Source organism: Mixophyes fleayi, chromosome 4, assembly GCF_038048845.1.
Source record: "Mixophyes fleayi isolate aMixFle1 chromosome 4, aMixFle1.hap1, whole genome shotgun sequence".
NCBI lineage: Eukaryota > Metazoa > Chordata > Amphibia > Anura > Limnodynastidae > Mixophyes > Mixophyes fleayi.
Window position 1 is genome coordinate 169,494,743 of NC_134405.1, and position 24,008 is coordinate 169,518,750.

The 24,008-nt window shown below is 40.8% G+C and overlaps 1 protein-coding gene across 2 annotated transcripts in view; it reads left to right on the top strand.

Moving 5' to 3' along the window:
- The first annotated feature begins 997 nt into the window (after positions 1 to 997).
- The window catches only part of SLC2A13 (solute carrier family 2 member 13), a 150,840-nt gene continuing 127,829 nt past the window's right edge, over positions 998 to 24,008 (top strand). Inside the window, exon 1 of one of the 2 annotated variants that reach the window (XM_075208830.1) lies at positions 998 to 1,936. In XM_075208830.1, coding sequence (XP_075064931.1) covers positions 1,369 to 1,936 — 568 coding nt within the window. In that variant the 5' untranslated portion in view covers positions 998 to 1,368. The remainder of the gene's footprint in view (positions 1,937 to 24,008) is intronic. The other variant, XM_075208829.1, reaches the window with a different exon arrangement.

Genomic DNA, 24,008 nt, shown 5'->3' on the forward strand with positions numbered 1-24,008 from the left:
CAGTGAAAACCTCTCTGCAACGAAACTCGTTTCATTGCGAAAGGGATTGACTCCATTGAATATCCTGAGATGGCGTTAAGTTTTTAGTTCTAGCAGTAAAAAACAAAGCTCTCTAGGACCCCGATTACTACCCACCGCATTATATACACAATATATTTCAATCCTCATCACAAAGATAAGGATTGATATATCATGCATATTTATTAAAAAAACTTCAAAAGGAACAGAAACATGAAAAACTACTGTTCCACGAAGACTCCTATGTCCTCTATGGTCACTATCGCAAAGTGACCACCTTTGCGATAGTGACCAGAGGGGAGAGCAGTAATATGTGTTGATGGATCTGAAGATTCCTCTACCGCAATGGCCTTCCCATAGGAACAGACCTGAAAAATTAAACATATGGTAATGTATGCGAGCCTGAGCTGGCGCACATTACCGTATGTGTAATTGCCTTTTTGGAACTTATTAAATTGTGGTATATAGCAGTACCCATAGACATCTATGGGGACTGCTATGGATTTTTTTAAAAAAATGTAAAGACGCTGATATCTATGATATCTGATGTGATGCACTATTAACTTAAATGTGCGCTGGTCCTGAGCCGCTTTCATTGGGAATTTAATGAAAAGAAGCAATAATAAATAGGCCCTTAGACCTCTAGATGGGTATGGCCCTAAATAGCTGAAGGACGCTTAAGGCCTGAAAAGTCTCTGATATCTCCAGTGTTAAGCCTTTGTTAAATTGGACAAAGCAATGAAAGAGCGTTTTTCCAGCACTTTTGCTGGATTTTAAGCTCTTCACCTAAAATCCCGCAAAATTGATTGATGACCTAATCTCCTTGGCACAACTGCTACCATATCAGTAGCAGTCCCTGTAGCTAATGTGTATGCAGAGACCTAGTGCTACTGCTAATCAAAACCGAAAACCACCTAGGAAACCTCTATGACGTCAGACAATCAGCTGCTGCCGGTCATGTGACGCAGGAGCCCCGCCCCTCCACTTTGACAGTGTTGTGCTCGAGTATCTGCGCTCAGAGCCGGTGTGCCCGCCCCCTGCTCGCTGTGTCTATGGGAGAGCTCTGCCGTGTACACATCCTACCTTGATGCACTAAAAGATGTGCAAAGTCTGTACAAAGTAGCGTGCTGAGCTCCGGCACTGTGCACGGCTGCTAGGTGCTCGCTTCAGACCGCTGAGAAGAGAGAACTTGGGCGGAGTCTTCACATATATGAGCTGGGCACCCATCCCATGTGCAGTGTGACTGGAGCGGCCTCAGCAACTGGCACCCTGATCGCTGGAGTGTGGAGCTAAGCCGCTGGCCATCTCGCCCCAGGCCGCCCAGCCTCTGGGCCGTCCGCCTCCTCACCTATGTCCCGCAAAGCCAGCGATAATGTGGAGTACACCCTGCGGAGCCTAAGCAACCTGATGGGGGAGAAGAAGAGGAGGAAGCAGGACGAGGGAGCCGGGGAGAGGAGCCTGATCGCTGCGGACTCCTGTACCAGTATCAACAGCCAGGGAACCGGAGCGGCTGGGGGTCCCGGACCTGCCCAGTCCTCTGCTGGCGGAGACCTGGAGCGGGCGGCCCGCAAGCAGTTCCAGCAGGATGTCACCCCGGCTTTCGTCTACGTGGTGTCCGTGTTCTCCGCCCTGGGAGGCTTTCTGTTCGGCTATGACACCGGAGTGGTGTCCGGGGCAATGCTGCTGCTCAAGAAGGACATGAACCTGTCCGCACTGTGGCAGGAGCTGCTGGTCTCCAGCACGGTGGGAGCGGCGGCAATATCGGCTCTGGCAGGCGGGGTGCTGAACGGAGTCCTGGGGCGCAGACCGTGCATCCTGCTGGCTAGTGTGCTCTTCACAGCTGGGGCAGTCGTGATGGCTGCTGCCCGGGACAAGGAGACCCTGCTCGGTGGGCGTGTGGTAGTGGGACTCGGCATCGGTAAGTAATAAGCTTCCCTAACTCTCTGCTACCGAATGCAACACGTTGTTAGGCAGATCAGAGGTTACTGCATCATTATGGACTATAGCTCTGAAGATACTCAGTGATGGCAGTGAGTATGGACTGAATGCACACGTTGGCAGAGGTGTAGACCGGTGCTCCTGATTAGACCCCCTAGCTGCCTTGTATTGACAGCTGTCATCGCCTGGGATGACCTTTTCATCAAACACACATTGTACTATGTTAATAGTGATTATTCCTGGGCTTTAATTAGGGTGCACTGAACTAAGGTCGGATCACCTTATTATTTAATTACATTACTGTACAAATTAGTGTGATCTTGAAATAAGTGCTTTAAATTATAACATAGTTAAGTGTTTTGTTTAAAAATAACAAATCACAGACTGTCTAGAAACAAAGCTATTGACAAGTTCTCATTTGAAAGGTTTCAATATATTTAAAGCTATGGGAGAGAATATTAGGTAAATCTTTGTTTTAATTTTAGCACAAAGCTGCTTATGACAGATGGCCAGCTTTTATTGTAGGTTTAAAAACTAGTTTACTTTGGGCGGCTACATACACAAGTCATACATTTTAATAGATTCTACTTTAGGCTGAATTGTGATAATTATGTGTTGGTGTACAGCCATAGCTGTGTTACTGGAATCTTGTTTTTGTTATCAAACATTGACCTATTTTTAACATCATACATTTACCAGTTTCTGGACATGACAGTGAAATCATTAGAGTTTTGAACACATACCTTTAGCATCTCCACACTTATTTTGTGTACTAAAAGGTACCAGCGCTGTGCAAATATTGAATGATTGTTGAACACTCTTGTATGGTGCAGTTACAGTGATTATTGCAGGTTAGTTCAATAAAGCTATTTCCAGGTGATAAGTGTTTAAAGGAACAGTAAAGCTTTACAACTATGTCTCAGAATAGAGACCATCCAGTAGTTGCTAGGAAACAATGTGACTTCCAGCATCCTACTTCCATAGCATCTTTATGTGCTGTGTCTATCCAGTGTGCAGGGGGAAATATCCTGACTAGATACTGTTCCAGCACTTTCAAATATCTCACATTACCAATATAAGTATATTGTTTCTGCATGTCTCTCATTTGTCCCAATATTGACAGAACATTACCGTCTTTGAATGTTTGGTCTAGTCTAGTTTTACTGCATTTGGCACCATAAAGCAGTCATAATGTAGATTTTATGGACTGGGTTAGAGTTCTGAGTGTATCCATTAAAGGAAGCAGAAGTGTACTATAACTTTAATTAGTACAGCAAATGAGATATTGTGCATCTGTAGTTTGTCAGGCCATAAAACCCACCTCATACTTCCTTTTAGGGGGCATATTTAACAAGCACTGCCTTTTAAACACTATCCTTTTCTTTAATTTATCGCAGTGATAAGAAATGACAGATCATTTATGAAAGTTCTTCTTTTGGAACAGCAGTCACGAAAAACTGCTATTCCAGTGTAGATCTATCGCAAGGTGGCCACCTTTGTGATAGTAACTGAAGGTAAGATCTGAAGATCCCTCTACCGCCAATGCTCTCCCCATAGGCTTTGAAGGTTAACGTCCTCTTCAGATAGTGGCAGCCATCGAGCACAAGTTCTGAAAATCGTTGATTTTCGCAACTTGTTAAATCACAAAAAAGAGCAGTCTCCGTTGAAACATATGGGCACTGCTATTGCATATGATAACCGTAGGACTTTAGCAGATATCTGCTGTGCTCCCCTAGTTATAAATACAGAGGATGCTTAAAATTGCAGTTGTCACATGAAAACTGCAATAAGGTAGGACTTATTTTTTATTGCTTCGAATAAAAATCACTTATCCACAATTTAACAAAAAAATATTGCAAATGTCACCTGAGTGAAACATGGCTTCCTCTGTGACAATGGTAGGGGTTAAATTGCAGTTTTGCAAGCCAGTGTTTGCAGATGTGTGAGTAATGTTAAACTTTTTTTTTTCTTTTACTAATTAAAAAAATAAAGCCTTTAACAAAATGGTTTATTCAAAGTGTAAAGCATTATTTAATGATATTAATCTGTTATCCTGAAATGGCGATAACAGAATAGGTACGCATACTGCTTTGTTAGTTAATAAATAGGCTTCTCAATGCAAAAGCACAGTGAAGTCTTTACTGGCATATCTTATCACTGGCGTCAGTAGTGTTATCATGGTAACCATTTCATGTATGTGGTGAAGAGCCCTGTCTCAAGACATAACTCCCTTTTTTGCTGGCGCTAATGCTTTTTGCCTTTTGATAATGTGGCCCCTGTGAGTTAAAACATTTCAGGTGGCGAAAAATGGGACTGTCCTGGGAAATGAGAGGCCAAACTAAGACACATTTGTGTTTTGCAAGCATTAAGATGCCGATTTATTAATTAATGAGGTTTTGCCCCTTTCATCATCATTGTGATGACAAATGATGATTGATGGATTTTTATTTTTAAATTAATTTATTAAAAAATTTACTCGGGACAGCTCATCAGATAGGATGTCCCGGCTTTGATATTACTTACCTTTCAACTTCGATTACTATCACAAAGTGGCTTTCTGCATGTGTGAGGTCACGCCTGGGCAAAGCCAATTTGTGATAGTAACCAGAGGGGAGACCAGGTAACTTGCAGTGAGGGGTCTGAAGATCCCTCTCTACCACAATGCTCTCCCATAGGATTTATTGGTTATGCCTTAAAAGATGCAGGATGATATCTGAACAAGTATCTGTATTGTTTTTCAAATGTGCTCATACTGTTCAATGATTTGACCCAAAATAAATAATCTGAAAATTATCTAAGATTGTGGTGTCACAGAACTTCCCACATAGCAGTAATGTGAGGTGTTTTACAACATGACAAGCCTGGATAGTACTGATGTATCCATTACTGCATGTCATATAGCATATACTGTATATTACATAGTAATATATCCAGGTACTTGTTCAAAGCTTCAGTCATCACATGTGTTTTCTATAGCTGTATATAGTATGATCTACATCCATCTCATGAGAGAGAGACATCTTTGCCTGTAAATACTTGAATGTAATTACAGAACTGGTAGGTGTAAGGAATTGTTCAATGCCATGAAAACTAGCATTATCTCATCCATATTTCTGTATTTGAGATGCAGGTTGTATTAATGGTTTAAATGACAAAGGGAGAGTTTTCTCTTTCAGTTGAGTATAATTATAAAGTCGAAGAACGTATAGAAAATAGGCATCTGCAATGTGTGTATAATGTATCAATACACAACACTATTGCAAAGTGTGTGTGTACCAACATGTAAATAGTAGTAACCCTATCTGTAATATTAAGCTGGGTACACACTACAGATGCGATTTCTGTAACGATTTTACCAACGACTGACAATCCTGTGCAGGTGTAGTCACACTAATCAGCATGTTCAATTTACCTTCAGATCTGCGCTCTTCTGTCATAATAATCTGCTGAAGAGATCATGTCTCTGCACGCTCTATAGAGATCTGCCTACACTGTTGGTTGTGAGTGGGTACACACTTTCACATTTGCCCGACATTGTTCCATCGTTGATGGTGTTTTGTTTTTTTTTGGACAGTTTGTAAAACAAATCAAACAATACGATGTTCTTTGGTACAATAAAACATGGTCGTGGAAGCGTACACACTAATGCAATATCTGACATAAGTCTTTTATCGTGTGATTGGCACGATAGTTGGTTGAAAAGCCTGTACTGTGTACCCAGCTTTACCTTTATCACTAGATCTCCTTTGCAGTGTGGATACATCATCAGAATATTTTGTAATAAACATCAGTTCCTGCCCCATTGGAGCTTACAGTCTAAATCGTACTTGCCCACTCTCCCAGAGTGTCTGGGATTCTCCCAAATTCCGAATAGGTCTCCCGAGAGAACAGGCAATTCTCCCGCAACTTTCTAGTGAAGTGGGCAGCTCGGGAGCGTCAGTGACAGATTCTTGGTGAATCGCATCATTTTTGCCCTGCCCCCACCGTGACAAAATGTCATGGGGGCTGCGCCGAAATGATGCAATTTTCACCCCCTTCCACCCTCTGGGATCTCCCGGCATCAAAAATTAGAAGTAGGCAAGTATGGTCTAAATTCCCTAACAAACACACAGACTAGTGTAAATTTTGTCAGCAGCCAGTTAACCTACTAGTATGTTTTTTGAGTGTGGGAGGAGGCATCATACTCTACACTGATAAGGTCCTGTTCCGGAATCAAACTCATGGCACCATAGCACGGTGGTTTAGTGGATGCCACCATGGAAACTGCAGCTGTATCTATAGGTTGGTATATATATATATCCCTTTAGAGTCACAGTGAGCAGTAGAATGTAGACGGAGAACAAGAGCAAATATAGTGTAGTATTATACCTGACCAGAGACAGTAAGTAATGTAGAGAAAGAAGACTTGCAGCATTATATTCAATCTGATTTGTATTCAGTCTGGGGGACGTATTGTCCTGTCTCTACCTAAACTAGAAGGAAACTTACCCATTGTGAAGGCTGCCATGGAGGATTGAAGAGAAAATATTTATTAAATAGTAGAAGATACTCTTTAGTATTTTAATGTCCATGTATCTGGAATTAGTCAAAAAAATACTTCTCCCTCCAGGTCAAAAGATACTGGTTTCCCCCTTTGCCCTTGGGGGGGAGGGGGGGCAGTAATTCTACCAGTCAGGAGGGTGGGCAACAACAAGACCTCCGATACACTGTATGGCTATTCTGAAATATTAGATGTCCTATTACGTTGGCCTTTAATTAGTGTTGTTTAGTCAAACGTAAACAAAAGCTTGTATTTTGTCCTCACTCACTAATGTGTCCCTGTGATATAGATATAATACATTTTAAAGCCTATCCGTGTCAAGTGCCTGTTTTAGTAGGATTTTAGAAAATTCTGTTCAAATTTTCTTTTCCCCTGACAGAAATTATATTTGGCACCAGTTGGTGGTTGAGGAACACTTATAAAAAAGAAACTGTTTAGAACAAATATGTACTATACTTGTAAAACCTTTAGTGGGATAGTAAAAAAAAATTATAGTGCACCTTTTAAACATAAGGAGAATTTACCTATGCCATGTGTCACCACAGGGTCAAATAATGTAACTTATTTATTTTATTTTTGCACCACCAGATAAATCCCCCTAGTATTGTAGGTCTGATGAGAATCCTGTGGCTGCTCGCCTGCACATGTAGATTTAGTAAATCATTTCTTAATAGATTTAAATTTTAGATGGGATGTGTAGAGAAGTAGTTTGTAATAAATAAAATAAAATCCAGGCATTACATTAATTTTAGCATTTTCCCAACATGTTTAATCTAGTGTAAATTACTTAAGCAGAGGTAAAAGAAACCAAAACAATGTACCGTCTTATTGCCACAATTTAAGGATAAAACACTTTACACTAAAGCAGGGGTGTCCAACCTTTTAGCTTCCCTGGGCCACATTGGAAGACGACGAGTTGGTTTGGGCCGCACATAAGATACACTAACAATAACGATAGCTGATCATCCAAAAAACCATAGAAAACATAGTTAACATATATATGAGAAAAAAAGTGATATATATATATATATATATATATATCACTTTATTTTCAAATCCCCCTATACTTACCTTTCAATCACCCCGTTCAAAAAATCCTCTCTAGTTATTATACTATAATCACTTTTTGTATTGTTTCGATTCAATATCAATAAAGTGCATTTAAGCCAGGCATTGTATATCAGGGTGCCCTGACCAGGCCTGTGGTACCTGACATATACATCACTGTGACCCCAAATTGTGACCTGTTTTGATAATTACACCACTATGTTAGTTAAGGGATAACAACTTATAATGGGCCAAAGAGAATATTATATAATACCCCATTAGTATTACAAGTAGAAGTATGTAGCAGGGAGATAAGGTCCATGATGCTCCAGAACCAGGTGACTTTTATTCACTGGTCAGCGTCCCTTGAAATAATAAAAAAAATCCCACTTAACCTACCTTTTAATCGGCTTGTTCTCCTGTCCTCTTCTCTTCTTTTCTCCAATTCTGTGCTGCTGATAGTTCTTCTTGCGCGGGTGACTCCTCTGTGCTGCGCTCCGCAATGGATGTTGGGCGTGATGACATTCACTGCGAGCACCGCACGGAGGAGGAGACCAGGGAGGGAGCCGGAGTACCAGCTGACGTGACCGCAAGGTAAGTATTTTATTTTCTTTGTTTTTGCAGGATTTTTTTTTCCATTAACAGTGCTGCCCCCTTGCCACAACCAAAACTACTTCTGGGCCACATTCACAGGCGTGCTGGGCCGCATGCGGCCCGCGGGTTGGACAATCCTGCACTAAAGTGCAATGGTTGACCACATGTTCTTTGTGAAGATGTATGCGTAAAAAAATAAATAAATAAAAAGAATTGTTTTTTTATTTCTAAATACACTGAACATCAGTACTTCTATAAGGTGATCATATCTCCCCCTTATCTATATAGTCTTCTGAGTAAATATAATTACCCCTTGCAGCCTGTACTAAAATGATGTATTACCTGTTAATTCAACACAAAACCATGGTGACTGTAGCTGCCACAGACAGACTGTAGCATAGTATACAAGGTAAGTTGTCTTACAGTAATTCTAGATTCCTCACCAATCAGTTAATTGATTTTACTTATTATAGCATCGTTTAGTATGGATGCTGCATGTTAATTTTTACACTCAAAGTGCAGCAGCAACATTTAATCTCACTTCATATTGATCCAAGTCATCACAAGTAATAGAGGTCGGATTCAAGATGAGCAGTTGTTTCATCACATCCTTGGGCTGTTTCATTTTAAACAGATCATGGCGGAAAGGACCTGGAAAATCAACCTGCCACAGAAAACTGGACAATCCTCATTTTCACATTAGTCAATTCGACAGTAGCCACTTTAGTAGCTATATTTTGTAATCATTTTTTGTATGGCCATAGTGTGGATTCCTCTAACAGATTAAAATTTTGTCTGGAAATTCACATTTACACACTTCTCAACTAGTGTCTCTTGCAAGTTTGATAAGTTTTTAACTGCATCTTGTTTTGCATATGAAATAACTATATTGCAGTGTGAACAATTCATAAGATAAACAAATTTGGGAAGTGGTTTCTCAAAACTAAAATGCTAAAATATTAGTTGGTTTATTGGGCTTGCAGGATATGTGTTATATGTTGAGCCCTCCCCCCTCCACCAACAAACTTTATGAATAAACACTTCCATAAGTTAGGGAAACCTTGTTAGAGATTTAAAAATAAATGTTTTGATTGATATTATTTATGCACTATAATATATTCTTGTGGTGCAAATGATTGCAATAAGGATTAGTTGGGTTTAAGTAGAGATTTAAGATTTGGACATAAGCATTTTAGATTATATGTACATGTTATGTAAAATTCTTTTTTAAGATTATGAGGAAAGGTTTGTTTTGGTTTATTTTTTTTTTATTTTCTTTTAGCGTTGTAGTGTTTATAAGTTTTTGTAGCACCGGTAGATTTGTAATATGATTGTTCACTGGTAATGCTTAATAATAATTTCCATAAATTCACTTAGGGTTTTACCAGCTTCTGGTTGGCCATGAATGTTAAATATCATGGCCAATGAGAAGCTGAACTCAAGTTTAAACTTTAAGTGGCTACAATAGCCTGCTTTGCATGTAAACTTGGCTAATAATGAGAAGTAAAACTAGGATAAGAAGTATTTCTCAATTAAAGATTTTTTTTTTCTTTTTCTTTTGAGACTGGGCTTTGAAATTCTCTAAACCACCAAAAAACAAATAAAAAAATTGCCGCCTCAAAAAAGGTGCTGAGTGCCCCGGCTCCTAGTCCAATTGTTCCTCTTTTTGATAACCCAGATTTTCTGCCAGGTCGTATAGTCTCGTCCTTTGAATTTTGGAAAAGGAACGATGTTTACTATCTTAATAATATCACTACAGACGCTTCTTTTCCCTCATTCGAAGACATAAAAACCAAATTCAATATTCCTAACAATTATTTTTTTTTTTTCAATACCTACAACTAAGAAACTTTCATTCCACCACTAAATTATCTTTAAGAATCAGGCCGTTGACCTCATTCGAGTCACTTTTCCTCCGGCGATCTTCTACCAATGGCCTTATATCTCGGCTATATGGAGAGCTGAGAGTCCTTGACTCAGACACCCAAGATTCCCATGAGCGAGCCTGGGAGGAGGATCTGGGGGGTCCCTTGGATGGGGAAGATTGGGATGAAATAAAGGCAAACACGGTATTTAGTTCAATCTGTGTGAAGCTGAAAGAAAATGCCTATAAGCTTTTTTATCGATGGTATTTGGTCCCGACCAGATTACAAAAAATCTTTCCGGACTCCTCTAGCTCATGTTGGAGAGGATGCTCGTCAGAAGGGTCCTTCCTCCATATTTGGTGGCAGTGCCCCAAGCTTGCCCCATTCTGGGTGGAACTACGGAACTTCGCATCTCAGATTCTGCAGATTGACATCCCGGTCTCTCCCAGATTTTTCCTTCTCCCACTTGGAATTCCACCCGCAACTAAACACCAAACAAAAATGTTCCACCACATAGTGGCAATTTGACATAGTGCTGCAGAAACTAACTGGAAACAACCCACCGCGCCTACTTTGCAGACAATTATTAATAGAGTTTGGCACTCATACAAAATGGAGTTTATGACATGTATATTGCGCAACATCTCTAAATCTTTTAATAAAGTCTGGGAACCGTGGATGTCATTTTTTCAAATCCAAATTCCTTTTGCCCTATGACTCCTCTAAAACACTCCACTTGATATCCCCCCTCAACCCGATACCATTCCCCCCCCCCACCTCCCCCAACTTCTCTATTTCATGCTCTGCTTTCTCTCTCTCCTCTTCTATTGACAGTCCGCCACACCGCCTCCTAATCTATCTTGCCCACTTTTCTCTGACTGGCCTCTTTTCTGTTTCTTTCTTCTTCTATCCTTATAGCTAAAATTTGGTCAATCTCAATATTCTCATTATGATACATAATGTTTGTATTAGTCCCTGAATATGTATAACCTGAGTGTAACAGATTTTGTCTTGGACTGATGCTCATTATTAACCTTCTCAAAAATAAAATAAAACTTTAAAAAAAAAAAAAAAAAAAAAGGCGCTGAGTAAAAATAAGTGACCCAAGTAGCTATGCCAGGAGGCTGCAACCTCCTACCAATGTTGAATAACCACAACAAAAGAGGACTGCGCTGATAATTCAACTTACACAAGAAAAGCGAAAAAAAAAAAAAAAAACTTTCCGTGACTACAATCAAACATAAATGTATTATCTGTATGAAAAATTGCATTACATAATTACAATTTCTATTTCTTCTAAAAACAACATTCAGAAAAATGGAAAATTTGGTCATAAATACCAAAACATTCCTAATGTTGTGGTGTTTACATATTTTTTTTATTTCTTGTATACTGTCAAAGTGAGCAAATGGAAATCTGTGTTCATTTTTATGTGACTATTTTAGTTCAGTGCTTAAAGCTGTTATGTTACTGCAGTACAGAGCATTCTCTAAAGCACATTCATACATTATGAATAGATAATATTTGTGGCACTAAATCCCTCTTGTGTCTGCCAGTTGCATTGGATCTCTTGACTGTGTGTAGCATATTGGAGCATAAAATATTTTTCTCAATTTATTTACATTATTGTTTAGTTCAGTGGTGAGTAACCTGCAGAATTTGGGGGGCCTAACATGCAACCAAAAGATTTGTATTATAATTTTTCTTACAAAAATGAAGTGTCATTTACCAGTTTTAAATAACAAGGATTGTCTTTTAATTTCACCTGCAACTCATTGAGGAAATCCATTAGGAGGATGCACAGTGTTCGTACCTTGGTGCTTCGGACCACCACAGGAATGCTTGTGAACTAAATAAATATAGCCAACAATTCCAAGTATCACAGCAGTAGCAATGATGCTGAACATTGACATAGGGAGTCTTTTGGCCCGGAAGTACAGTATATCAGGATTGCACACGCGTCAGACCAGACATGCTTAGGAGAGCCAGGAGCACACTAGATTGCATGCCGCTAGCAGAGTCAGGAACTTGTGATTTCAGGGTTAAGACTGATGCAGCCATGTAAATGTATAGGCTCAACCATGATCTAACCGTTATTGTAGGGAGAGCAGATGTCCAGAATACAGAAGCACCCTTTGGGTGGAGTATCATATTATGCCTACAAAATCCCCATCCAGAAGGGTATGAGGGGGAAAAAGGTATGATTTTGTAATTGTTTGAATGTTGGAAGTGAAAGTGAGTAGCAAGTAAGACATAAAGTTGACATGTTTGGTAAACTGACTCCTTGGAAGTGTTTTCAGCTGGAACTTCAGGACAAGAGCTAGTGGAAACATTGGTCTCCGTTTATTTATTAATTTTTTTCATGTTGAGCATCAAGATTGCATCCAGTTAGAAATTCCTGGTATTCTCATGTAATTTCCATGGCTCCTAAATGTATAGATTACAAAATGCTGTGGAATGAGCAGAAATGATGTGCGCCATAAAACACACTAGAGTTCACTTTTACTAATATTTATAACTGCAAGACCTTCTTTGAGTAATATTTAGCCTTACAGGCGGTATGACATTTGTTAACTTTGTGACAAATCTATGGCGCCAATTTATTCTCTTTTTACAGCAAAATCGCCTGGCAGTTTTTGGGGGAGAGCTGTATTCTAAAGTAAAGTTGTAATTTATTAATATGGCATTGCAGCAGATATAGTACATATCTGCTGTTTTGCCTTTTTTCTTCTATATTGATAACTGCCTGACTTAGTTTCAAAATACCGATCCTATAAATAAAGTACTTTTGCACTGTTATTTACTTACATTATCTGCAAATGATAGTTTTGCCAAACCGAGTGTGTCTGAGTGTTTATATGTGTGTAATATATATTTATTCTATATCTTAGTGTGTTTCCTCTGAGTGCTTGTTGATTCCTGTTTTAGTGATCCTTTCTGTTTCAAAATGAGCTTGAGTAATAACTTCTGCAGTGGAGCACAGTTGATATTGAATGTGGTTGGGATATGCTGTAAATTGTTAGTATTTGTGCTGAGCTGCAGGGTTTTCTTTGTTTTTGTGTGTTTAAGAACAGGATTTCGATGTGTATAGCAAATATCTCCCCCCCATAAGTTTGTTCTGAAATAACTTATTTACTGTCAATCATACAATGGGGTATATTTAAAAATAACCCCAGATTTGACACAATCATTTTCATTACTTATTTCAAGAAAAGGAATGAAAGATTGTGGCCGTTTATGAATAGTGTTCTGCCGGATAAACTGCTGTCCCAGCAAACACAGTTTACCTATCTAATCTATGGCCACTATTGCAAAGTGGCCACCTTTGCGATAGTAACCAGAGGGAACAGCAGGGAAGATGCGGCAAGGGATCTGAAGATCCCACTACCACAATGCTCTCCCCATAGGTTTCCGTGGCTAACGCCATCAGGCACGAGTTTCAGAACTTGCGTGCATTTTGTTCTGTGTTCCTTGGGGAAAATACCACTTGCCACATTAATAAAAATGAAACCTATCTAATGAGCCAGACCTGAAATTGAAGGTTCTTGACTGTCATGGGTATCATTTTAGCGTTGGCAAAGCGATAAAGTTGCAAATTTGCTCCTGGGCCAACTATGTTGTAATGCAATGGATACAAATGCATTTATATATTTTGCATGCGTGGAGCGTACTAGCTGATTTTGCATGAAGCACACAAATACTGGGCAGCTTCATTTTTACTTTGTCCAAACATGTTAAATTTGCACCCACTGCATGACTTTGACAAGGTGCAAATTTGCTCCTATTTTTTGCTTTGCTCCTATCTCCAAATTAGGCCCCATGTGTTTAATGAATCATAGAATTCAACTGGCACCTATTGTAGTGTTTGGGGTTTTCTGCCGATTCTATTAGCTCCATGATGCAAGTATTCTAGTTTGTCCTTCAGTAATCCATTCTTAGCAATCCCTGTATAGAGTGCACAATATTCAGTATACATTAGTACAGGTGCTATATTACACTGCCTGGTGTCATAAGCTTCAGTCAATGTTGTTGTATGACTTGGGTATAGCATGTGTCTCCTGTGGCTCTGGCATTGAATCCTCCATTGACAGTCTGGGTAGAGTGCACCATTCATATGGTGCTATTGAAGAGCTAGCTCTTTTCACAAATACATTACTAACTGACATTGTTTTACATTTTTTATGGAAGCTATGTACCCACACAGAAAATACCACACGAATTCAAATTTACGTCACAGCAAATGTAATCCTGGCTTTGAATAAACGATTCTGCAACACACACACCGTGCTACACACTCAGATATTTTAATTAATTAACTGAAAATAAAATTGGGCTCCAACAATTATGGCTTATAACACCTTACCAATTTCCTCTCTGCATAAGGGCTTATGAACACATATATGCTATCATGGTATATTGTGATACAGCATTTAGAAAATTGGAATCTATACTGTACCATTGCCCTATTATTGTGGAAAACCTTAAATAAAATATTTTTATTTAGTATTTCTGTAAATGCGGTATAAAGTAAGTTATTGCTATGTTTATAGTATTGCCCTTGTGATGTAAGAGTAGCTATGGATTGATAATGGAACACTTATCAATTATTTAGCTCACTTTTCCCTATAATATCCACACAAACTATTTATTAAAATATTACATCACAATAAGGGTCATGTTGTAGGATGGAAGAGGGCCCCCACAACTACTTGCACCAACCATTGAAGAGCCATTTTGCCCACCCCCAATATTGTGGACATGGAAAAGTTGTTGTTTTTTTTTTTGAAGTTTTATTTTTGCAAGGTCATGGTAACGACAGAAGACGATTGACAAAGTGAATACTGTTAGCAATAATAGTCAGAAAATAACAGAGTCAACGACCAGTGTAGAACATATAAAACGCTTAGTCAACTGAACATTCAAATTTAGTAGTAACAAGTGACCCAGGGTTTTTGTAGGAAGAGGGAGGAAGGACAGAGAGTGTGTAGAAGAAGAGAGGTGTGAAATGAAGGAGAAAAGGAAGGAGTGACTAGATCCGTTGTTAATTGGAGAGAAGTCCGATAAAGAAACAAGGTGTTTTAGAACTGGGTTAAGTAAAGGGTGGGCACGCCTGAAAGAAGGTTAACCATGGGTCCCAAACCTTGGTGAATGCTCTCGAGGAATTCCGGATAATACTGGTCATATACTCCATCCTCTGAGTCTGCCAGACTCTGTTGATTATGAACTGAATGGAAGGAGGGGATTGTGAGCGCCAATCTACCGCTATTTGGCAGGTGGCTGCCGAGACAATGTGCCTAATCAGTTTATTCTGGTGTCGGGATGCCGAGGAAGCCCCCAAAGGGAGTAGAAAAAGTTTGGGCTTTAAGGGCATGTCCTCCTGGAGGATTGAAGTAATCAAGCTTCTAATCTGAACCCAGAAGCCTGACAGTTTTGGGCACGACCACCATATGTGGAGGAATGTGCCTTCATGGGAGCACCCTCGCCAGCACCGATCAGATGAGTCAGGAAGAATTTTGCAGAGATGCGAGGGCACATAGTACCATAGATATAGTACCTTATAAGCGTTCTCCTTAATTCTTACGCAGATTGAGCTAGAGGCAGCGTTCTCGTGTATCTCAGACCATTCCTCGTCTAGTAGCTCTTCACCAAGGTCCCAATCCCAGGCTAGTTCATGGGGGGCTCTACTTTGAACTTGCTCCCTCCTCCTCATCTCTTAAAGTGTAGATATTAGGCCTTTAGTTGAAGGTTGGCGTAGACAGAGGGCTTCGAAGGTGGAGAGAGGTCGGGATAACAGGCGACCTTTAACAGTACTGTGAAAGTGGCGAAGTTGCAAAAACTGGTAAAAGTGCTTTGAGGAGATGTGGATATGTGATTAAATTTCAGAAAACTGAGGAAAAGTTGCAGAGGTGGATAGATGATTTAGGTAAATGACTTCCCGCGAGTACCATGGCTGGAATGAGCTATGATGAAGTCCGGGAGGAAATTCCGGAGAATTAAATAACGGAATAACCGGGGAGGGGTAGCAGGGCCATCTTAACAACATTTTGGGCCCCCGGGCAAAGCAGTGCACTGGGGCCCCTATATATACACATATATAAAATTATAATAATAAAAACGAATGAATATATATAATATGGCCCGTCGGAGGCAGCACAAAAAAAAAAACCCTGAAAAAAAAAAAAAGAAGACAATACTTACCTTGCGGTCAGCTGGCGATCCGGCTCCCTCCATGGTCCCCTCCTCCGTCGCGCTCCGCATTGGATGTCGGGTGGGCGTGATGACGTCACTCCCGACATGCACTGCGAGCGCCGCACGGAGGAGGAGACCATGGAGGGAGCCGGATCGCCAGCTGACCGCAAGGTAAGTATTGTCTTCTTTTTTTTTTTTTTTGTGCTGCCTCCGACGGGCCCCCCTGGGCTGCAGGGCCCCCGGGCACCTGCCCATTGTGCCCAATGGGAAAGACGGCCCTGAGGTGTAGGGAGACAAGGCAAACTTTTGGGAGGATGAGTCCCAGATGGATAATGAATGTGAGACTACTGGATGAGATAATAAGCGTTTAGGGCCATGGAAAAGTATTTTAACACTTGGGCAGATATCTGAATAAAGAATATTTGAAGTTTATTTAATTTTTACCAACAGTGCTATAGTGCATTTTAAAGAACGTTAAGCCATCACTCATGGGGGGGGGGGAGGGGTAGCAGTTCCCATCTGGAAGTTTTGGGGCAGCAGGAAAGACGGGAGAAAATAAAAGAGTTGAACACAACCAAACATTTTAGGTTAGGTGTGAGGGGGGTGTGTCTATTCCAAAATAATCAAAACTTGATTGGACCAGAAGTGATCCAGCATAATGTAAAATTCAGTTCCTGATGTCTGCATTGGTGTTTATTTGCAGTCATTGACTAATCCATTTGGCCCTTTTATTAATGACCAAATCTACCCATTTTGGTCTTCTAAAGTAGCCATGTATGCCTTGATTTTTTTTATTTTAATGGGATTCATGCTTTTTAAAGAGTTAATACTTCAGATCATTTAGTTTGTTTACTATTGTGTACCAAGAAGACATTACCAACACCATTACACCACCAGTCTGCATCGGTGACAAAGCAGGATGGATCCTTGGATTCATGTTAACACCAAATGCTGACCCCACCATCTGTATGTCACAACAGAAATCAACATTAATCAAAAAATTCAACATTTTTCCAGTGTTCATCTGTTCAGATTTGGTGAGCCTATACCCACTGTAGCTTTAGTTTCCTGATCTTGGCTAAAAGGAATGAATCCCGGTTGGGTCTTCAGCTGCTGTAGCCCATCCAATTCAAGGTTAGACGTTCTATGCATTCAGTGATGCTCTTCATACCACTGTTGTGCATGGTTATTTGAGTTACTTTTGCCTTCTTATCAGCTTGAACCTGTCTGGTCCTTATCCTCAGACCTCTCTCATTAACAAGTCTTTTTTACACCCACAGAACTGCCACTCAGTTTCTGAGATACTGAAACCAACTCTGTCTAGCACAAACAATCTTTCCATGAAGTCACTTATACCCCTTTACACAGAGGCATGGAGCAGTGAATAACCTAGTTTGTGTGTCTGTGGGTGAGGTGACCAGGGTTATTACCGCGTTTGACCCGGATATGCTGTGATGAAAGGGGTTCTCTGCTTATTCTATTGGGGTTCTGTTAAAAACAGCTCATTGGCAGGGCGGAAACTCTCCCTGATGACATGTTCTACATGCTGCAGAACTGAAGGGATGGTGAATTGGCTGGACGCAGAAGTTGGAGAGCTACTGGCTGTCGGAGGGGTGTAGGAGATTAAAAATAGAATTACTGGCACAGTGAAAGTTGCAACTATTTATGGGAACATTGCAAAGAGATACTGAGTGACCGGGGATCAAGCGCTCACAGCAGCAAGTTGTCAACAAACTCAAGTCCCTCAGGAAGCTATACAGCAAAGTGCATGACCACAGCGAAAATAAAAATAAAAATGGCAATGGCTCTATGGCGTGGCCATATTATGATTTGTGCAAAGTTGTACTGGTCAATTCGGCCCTATCCAACTCCATTTGCCTTTCTTCTTCAAGCTGTAATGCAACCCCTGAAAGCAGCCATGCTGGCTCGCCTTCATCACAGACGGTGGCTGAAGAGGCGGCAGACAATAGCGAATATGATTCATCTATTAATGAAGACCTAGAGAGTATTGAAGAAGCAGCAGCGGACCAGACAGATACACAGCCTTTGCGTTCAAATAGTAAGTTGACTTCGTTTGGGGCCAATGTATTAATTATTGTTTCCCTGATGCGCTTATTTGTGATACGTCTTGCACTGGATATTTATTTGCAATCATAATGAAAATATACACACTCTGTAGCAAGTGTTACTTATCAGCGTTGGCAGCCGTCCCTGAAAGTTACGTCCCCCGAATTTTGGAGGGCTGAAATCTGAGTCCGCGCATGCCTCCCTACGGATTTTTATGTGTAATTAATAGTACTTTCTTTTATTTTACTGTTCCATCAAGAAAAATGTCTACCATATTGGTGGAGCAACTGAGGGGGATACAGAGGTTCTTTGAGCATGAACGGGAGCAACAAAGCAATTTTATTACTCAACTCTCAACTAATGACCGTGGCGGCAGAGAAAATAGTCGGATGTCTTTCCTAGATCATTTGATTACTAGAGTGCAAGGTCCCACACCACATCCACACCCTTCCCAACATTATTCTGCAGGAAATTATTCCAAGTACGGTGGAGGTCCAAGTTATTTTGAACCCAGCACAATGGACGCTCCTCCCAATTCTGAAGTAAAGATGTACAGGCAGTTGCAATAGTTTTATTGTTTATTTCAAATTTATTTATTTTTTTCATTTAATAAAAATATTGTTTTATTTTTATTTTTTTTGCAAAAATCATTAAAAATGTTTCTTTATTTGAAATACAAGGTACACAGGCTAGCTTGCATGCAACCATATTTACAATTAAACATATTACTGTTCATGGTTCTACACCGATCTGAAGTGCAGTTTTCCACAGGACTCGATGGCAACAAAAATAAAATGGCAAATTCTATACAATGGGGGGTATTCAATTGTTCCTCCGGCCGCCGGAAAAACGAGCGCTCTAAAACTATTACCGTTTATACGGTAATTACTCGCTGAATTTCATCTCGCAGCTCCCTGAGCTGCGAGATGAAATTCAGCGAGTAAACTACCGTATTAACGGTTGTTGCGCGCAATATTACCGTATAAACGGTAATAGTTTTAACGCGCTCGTTTTTCCGGTGGCCGGAGAACTAATTGAATACCCCCCTATGTGTCTTTACAATCATTCCTAATGTAGTCTATGGGGTATATTTATGAAACTGTGGGTTTGGAAAAGTGGAGATGTTGCCTATAGCAACCAATCAGATTCCAACTATAATTTTGTAGAATGTATCAAATAAATAACTAGAATCTGGTTGCTATAGGCAACATCTCCATTTTTTCAAAACAACAGTTTAGTTAATTTAGCCCTATCTGTTATGTTGGCAATAATGATGCCCTGGTTCAGTACTGTTACTCTCCCTTATAAGTGACTGCATCTACATGTCGGGCAGTTCAGACTCTGTATTCCACTCTGGACGAAACTGTTCTTTTTGTATTTCACATATGTTATGTAAAATGCACAAGCAGTAAATATATCTGGCATTAGGTTGATGCCAATGGCACTCTTTTTTTATTTTTTGTTACAAAATACATTCTTATTGGGTTTTTGAAAAAACAAACATACAAGACAAAAGCACAATGCATATAATATTATTTGGTGCCAACATACATGTGAAAAGGAGAGCGGCACCTGGCCAGCATGGAGCCATAAGTGCGTAACAGCAACCAAGTATATCTAAATCTTATAACATAAAGACAGGAGGGTGTTGGGTGAGGAGCAGAGAAGGGGGTGGGGGGGGGGGGGGGCTGGTATGCTAAGCATTCAGGTACTGTTTTTTTTTTTACAAACTCAGTGGATTGATTCTCAAGGTGCCACCAACATGTCACAAAAACTTCTGAATGCTAAAGATACAAACATTCCATAGATGTTACGGCTGACAGTATTATCATGAGCTTGTAGAACCAGTTGTAGAGGTCTTCACCTATAGCAGCTGCCTTTCCCGTAGAGCTTGCAGGTACGCGGACGCCCCCAGCCCTTAGACTCAATGTAGTGCAAGCTTATGAACTTACTGCCGCCCTGGATAGCGGGAGATGGTACAAGCGGTGTAAAGGGCAAGCCAAAGGTCTGAAGCAGGAAACGTGGTCAGGTACAGGCAAATGGTCAGGGCTGACAGCGATTCAAGGAGGTCCGGGTAACAAGACAAAGGTCAGGGCAACGAGCAAACAATCAAGGTCCAGGTTCCAGGCAGAAGGTCAAAGACAGTAATCAATCCAAAGGTTTATACTATAAACAGGAGCAGTCAAGCAGACATGGTACTGAGCGCTATAGCTGGCAGGGAGGCTAAGCCCTCCCTGTCTTATATACGCAGGTTGGCCAATGGGAGCAGGGGAGCCCAGCAGGAGATAATATGCCCCAGGTAAATAATAATTTAAATAGATAGATGCGCACACGCCCGGCTGCACCTAATGCAAGGATGCGGCGTTAAGGAATACAGCGTCCCGCCCGTTGCCTTAGCAATGGCCAGGGCGAACACCAGAAGTGATGTACCGGTTGCCATGGAGACGGCCAGGACGCAGCTGAGCAGTGATTCGCAGCAGCTGGGCACCGCCGCGGCTCATAACAATAGACTCATGGTTCGGAAGATATTGTAGATGACAAGGTGGAGAATTCGGCTGAGTCTGTGAATTGTAACCAAGTGTTTCAAAGGTGTCTACTGTTGAGAGAAGCACCTCGTCCATAGTCCTATAAAACTCTAGTCTCTTAAACCAATCTCGGACTGTGAGAGGGGAGGGTGATCTCCATTGCACAGGTATAACTGTCTTTGCTACTGATATAAGGAATTTCAGTAGGGATTTTTTGAAGCATGATAGAGGCATATTTGTTTTGTTATGGAGCCAAAACGAAGGTGAATCACAGATCGGCCTGCCTAAGATTTTCTGGCAGAGAGTTATCACTTGACACCAGAAAGGCTTCAGTATAGGGCAGTCCCACCAAATATGTAGCGGGTAGCCTTGCATACAGTGCCAGCAGGAACTCGAGACCCCTCGGTAAATCCTAGCCAGGTGTGTAGGGCATCTATAACACCTAGTGAGAACCTTGTAGTGGTTTTCTAAGATCGAGACTCTGGATGAGCAAGCATGCATTATTTGAAATATTTTTGCCCAGTCAGTAGCGAATCTCAGCTCCTTGGTCAGTTTCCCACTCACTAGTGAATCTTGGCAGGGACCTGAACAAATGTTCTACCTAGAACTTGTAGATAATAGAGATAAGTCTTTAATTCTGTAAGCTTCCCAGTGGTGTGCTCTCTAGGAAGACCAGATGTCCCGTCAATAGATGTTTTATTTGGAGGTACCTCCAAATTTCACCGTCGGGTTGCTCCTATTTAGTCTGAACTTCTGCAAAAAATAGTAGGCCAGCTGGCCAACACGATTAATCTCTTCCCGCACCCAGAGTTAAAAGACTGCCGACGTGCAACCCAGTGGAAATGCCTGATTAGAAAACAGGGGAGTTAATGGTGAGATTGAAGAAGAGACATAGGTTTGTGATCTAAGTTTAGCCCATCTCTATATAGTAGGGCCTATTGTGGGGTGTGGAATTGTGGGTAAACTAGAGAGCCAGGGGAGTGTAGTGCCAAGAGAAGGGAGATATGATGTTTCAGTCTTTACCCATTGTTTGTCAGCTGTCTGGTTTGACCACTCCATAATCCTACTCAATATCACTGCATTATAATAAGTAGGGAAGTGGGGAAGCTGGAGGGCCCCAGTTGTCTACGTCTGTATAGGACTTCATGTTTAAACCTAGGACATCTCCAACTCGTTACAATCGTGAATCAGACGTACGTTGTGAAACCAGGCGTCTGGGACATGGATCTGTAATGTCTGCAAGATGTAAAGGATTCGGGTAATACATTTATTTTAATAATATTAATCTGTCCTATCCATGAAAAATTGTTATTTCGACACTTTCTCAAGTCAGCTTGGAAAGACCCAGAAGTGGCTTAAAGTTGATCATTGAGAGCAGCACACCCAGGTATCTGAGTTGGGAAGGGTGCCATACAAAAGGGAAGGCATGCTGGAGACCCTCCACCATAGGGGCAGGAGCAGTGCGGTTAAGAGCTACTAACTTAGTGTAGTTAATTTCAAAATTAGATTAGGATCCAAAGTGCTGGAACTCATTAACCAGGTTTGGGATAGAGACTACTGGGTTAGAGCTCATCTGCAAATAATGCAAGTTTGTGGAATCCATGTGGGTGATGTGGAACACAAAGATCTGGGTTGGCTCTGATGACTCTGGCTAAAGCCTCCATACATGGAATGAATATGAGGGGACAGAGGACACCCCAGCCTGGGTACCATTGCCTATTACTACCGATTCTGACATATCATCAATTTTGATGCGAGCAGTAGGTTTCTGGTATAGTGCTAGGATTCTATGTAGCCCTATGGGTCCCAAGTCAAGGTGTTCCAGGAGACCCCCCTCATGAAGGGCCAGCTTAACCGGTCAAAGGCTTTCTCTGTGTCGGTGTTCAACAGTATTGACAGCGTTGGTGCCAAGTGAATCAAGTCTATAACTTTGGTGTTGTTCCTTGGCTATCGGCCTGGGACAAACCCCACCTGATCGGTGTGGACCAGGTTCGGGAGCAGACGTTTTAGGCTGTTGTCTATAAGCTTTGCGTATAACTTTAATGTCCATGTTCAGCAAGGAGATAGGCCTGTAACTTGGGCACTGTGCTGGGTCCTTCCCTTCTTTGGGAATCACTGTAATGTGGGCTTCAAGAGTTTGGAGAAATAGCTTTAAAGGCTGGCACCATCAGGGGTATCAACTTGTCCCTGAAATTTTTTTATTATAAGAAAATAAACCATCTGATCTCGGGCTCTTACCCGATGGTGTGGATTTAATTGCCTCTGCCATCTCCCCCTGGTGAGGGGTCGCTCTAGCATGGTCATTCCTCTTTAACAAGAAACGCAAACGTCCTTTTAGTTGTCCAAATGCATTTTCAAACACAATTATGGCAGAGCTAAGGGTATGGGAATCTTTTCAGGCGAAAGTTGTTGATTCTGGGTATATCCTTTTATTAACCATTGTATCAATGGATTCGCAGCATTGCCATTAATATGGACAGGGATCTCCAATCCCTGGGCCATCTTGGATTTTTGAAAAGCAGTAAAGCAGTGTTAATGAAACAGTAGAGTAGGTTCAAATATGGGAATGTATTTAACCAAAATATGCAATAGAAAACACTACATTACCTGTATGTACAATTATTATAAGCCTTAGCATTATAAGAAATTACAATCCATACTGTTAAATTCTAAAACTGGGAGGACTAAAAATAATATATCATAAAATAGCTAAAAATTTCATATCCAGCTCTGTAGGTCAAATATTGCTTGAAATTTTCAATACTTTACATTTCAGACCTATTTAAACAAAAACAAAATCCATTTTTACCTCTCTCGCAAAAAGCCAGCCATCATGTTGCTCCTCTGCAATTGGGTAGAGGTCAAATTGGAAAGAACTCTGGCATCGTGCACGACCAGGCCAGCCAATGTAAATATCTGTGAAACTGAAAAGATGTTTTAGTTTGTATACATATATTACAGTAGAGGAGATACATTATGTATTAGCTATATTTTAACCAAAACATCAAGAACATATTTATCTTACCAGAAATTGATTTAAGTCTCTCTTTCACTCTCATCACATCCCCCCATTCTCGGTTACAGGGTTTTTTCCGTGCTGAACCCACTTTGTGGAATTTCCTCCCACGCACAGTAAGACTTTCCTCTAGTCTTCAAGCGTTCACTGAAAACCCACCTCTTCAGACAAGGTTATGATATTCCTCAACCACCATCTTAATTTCCCTA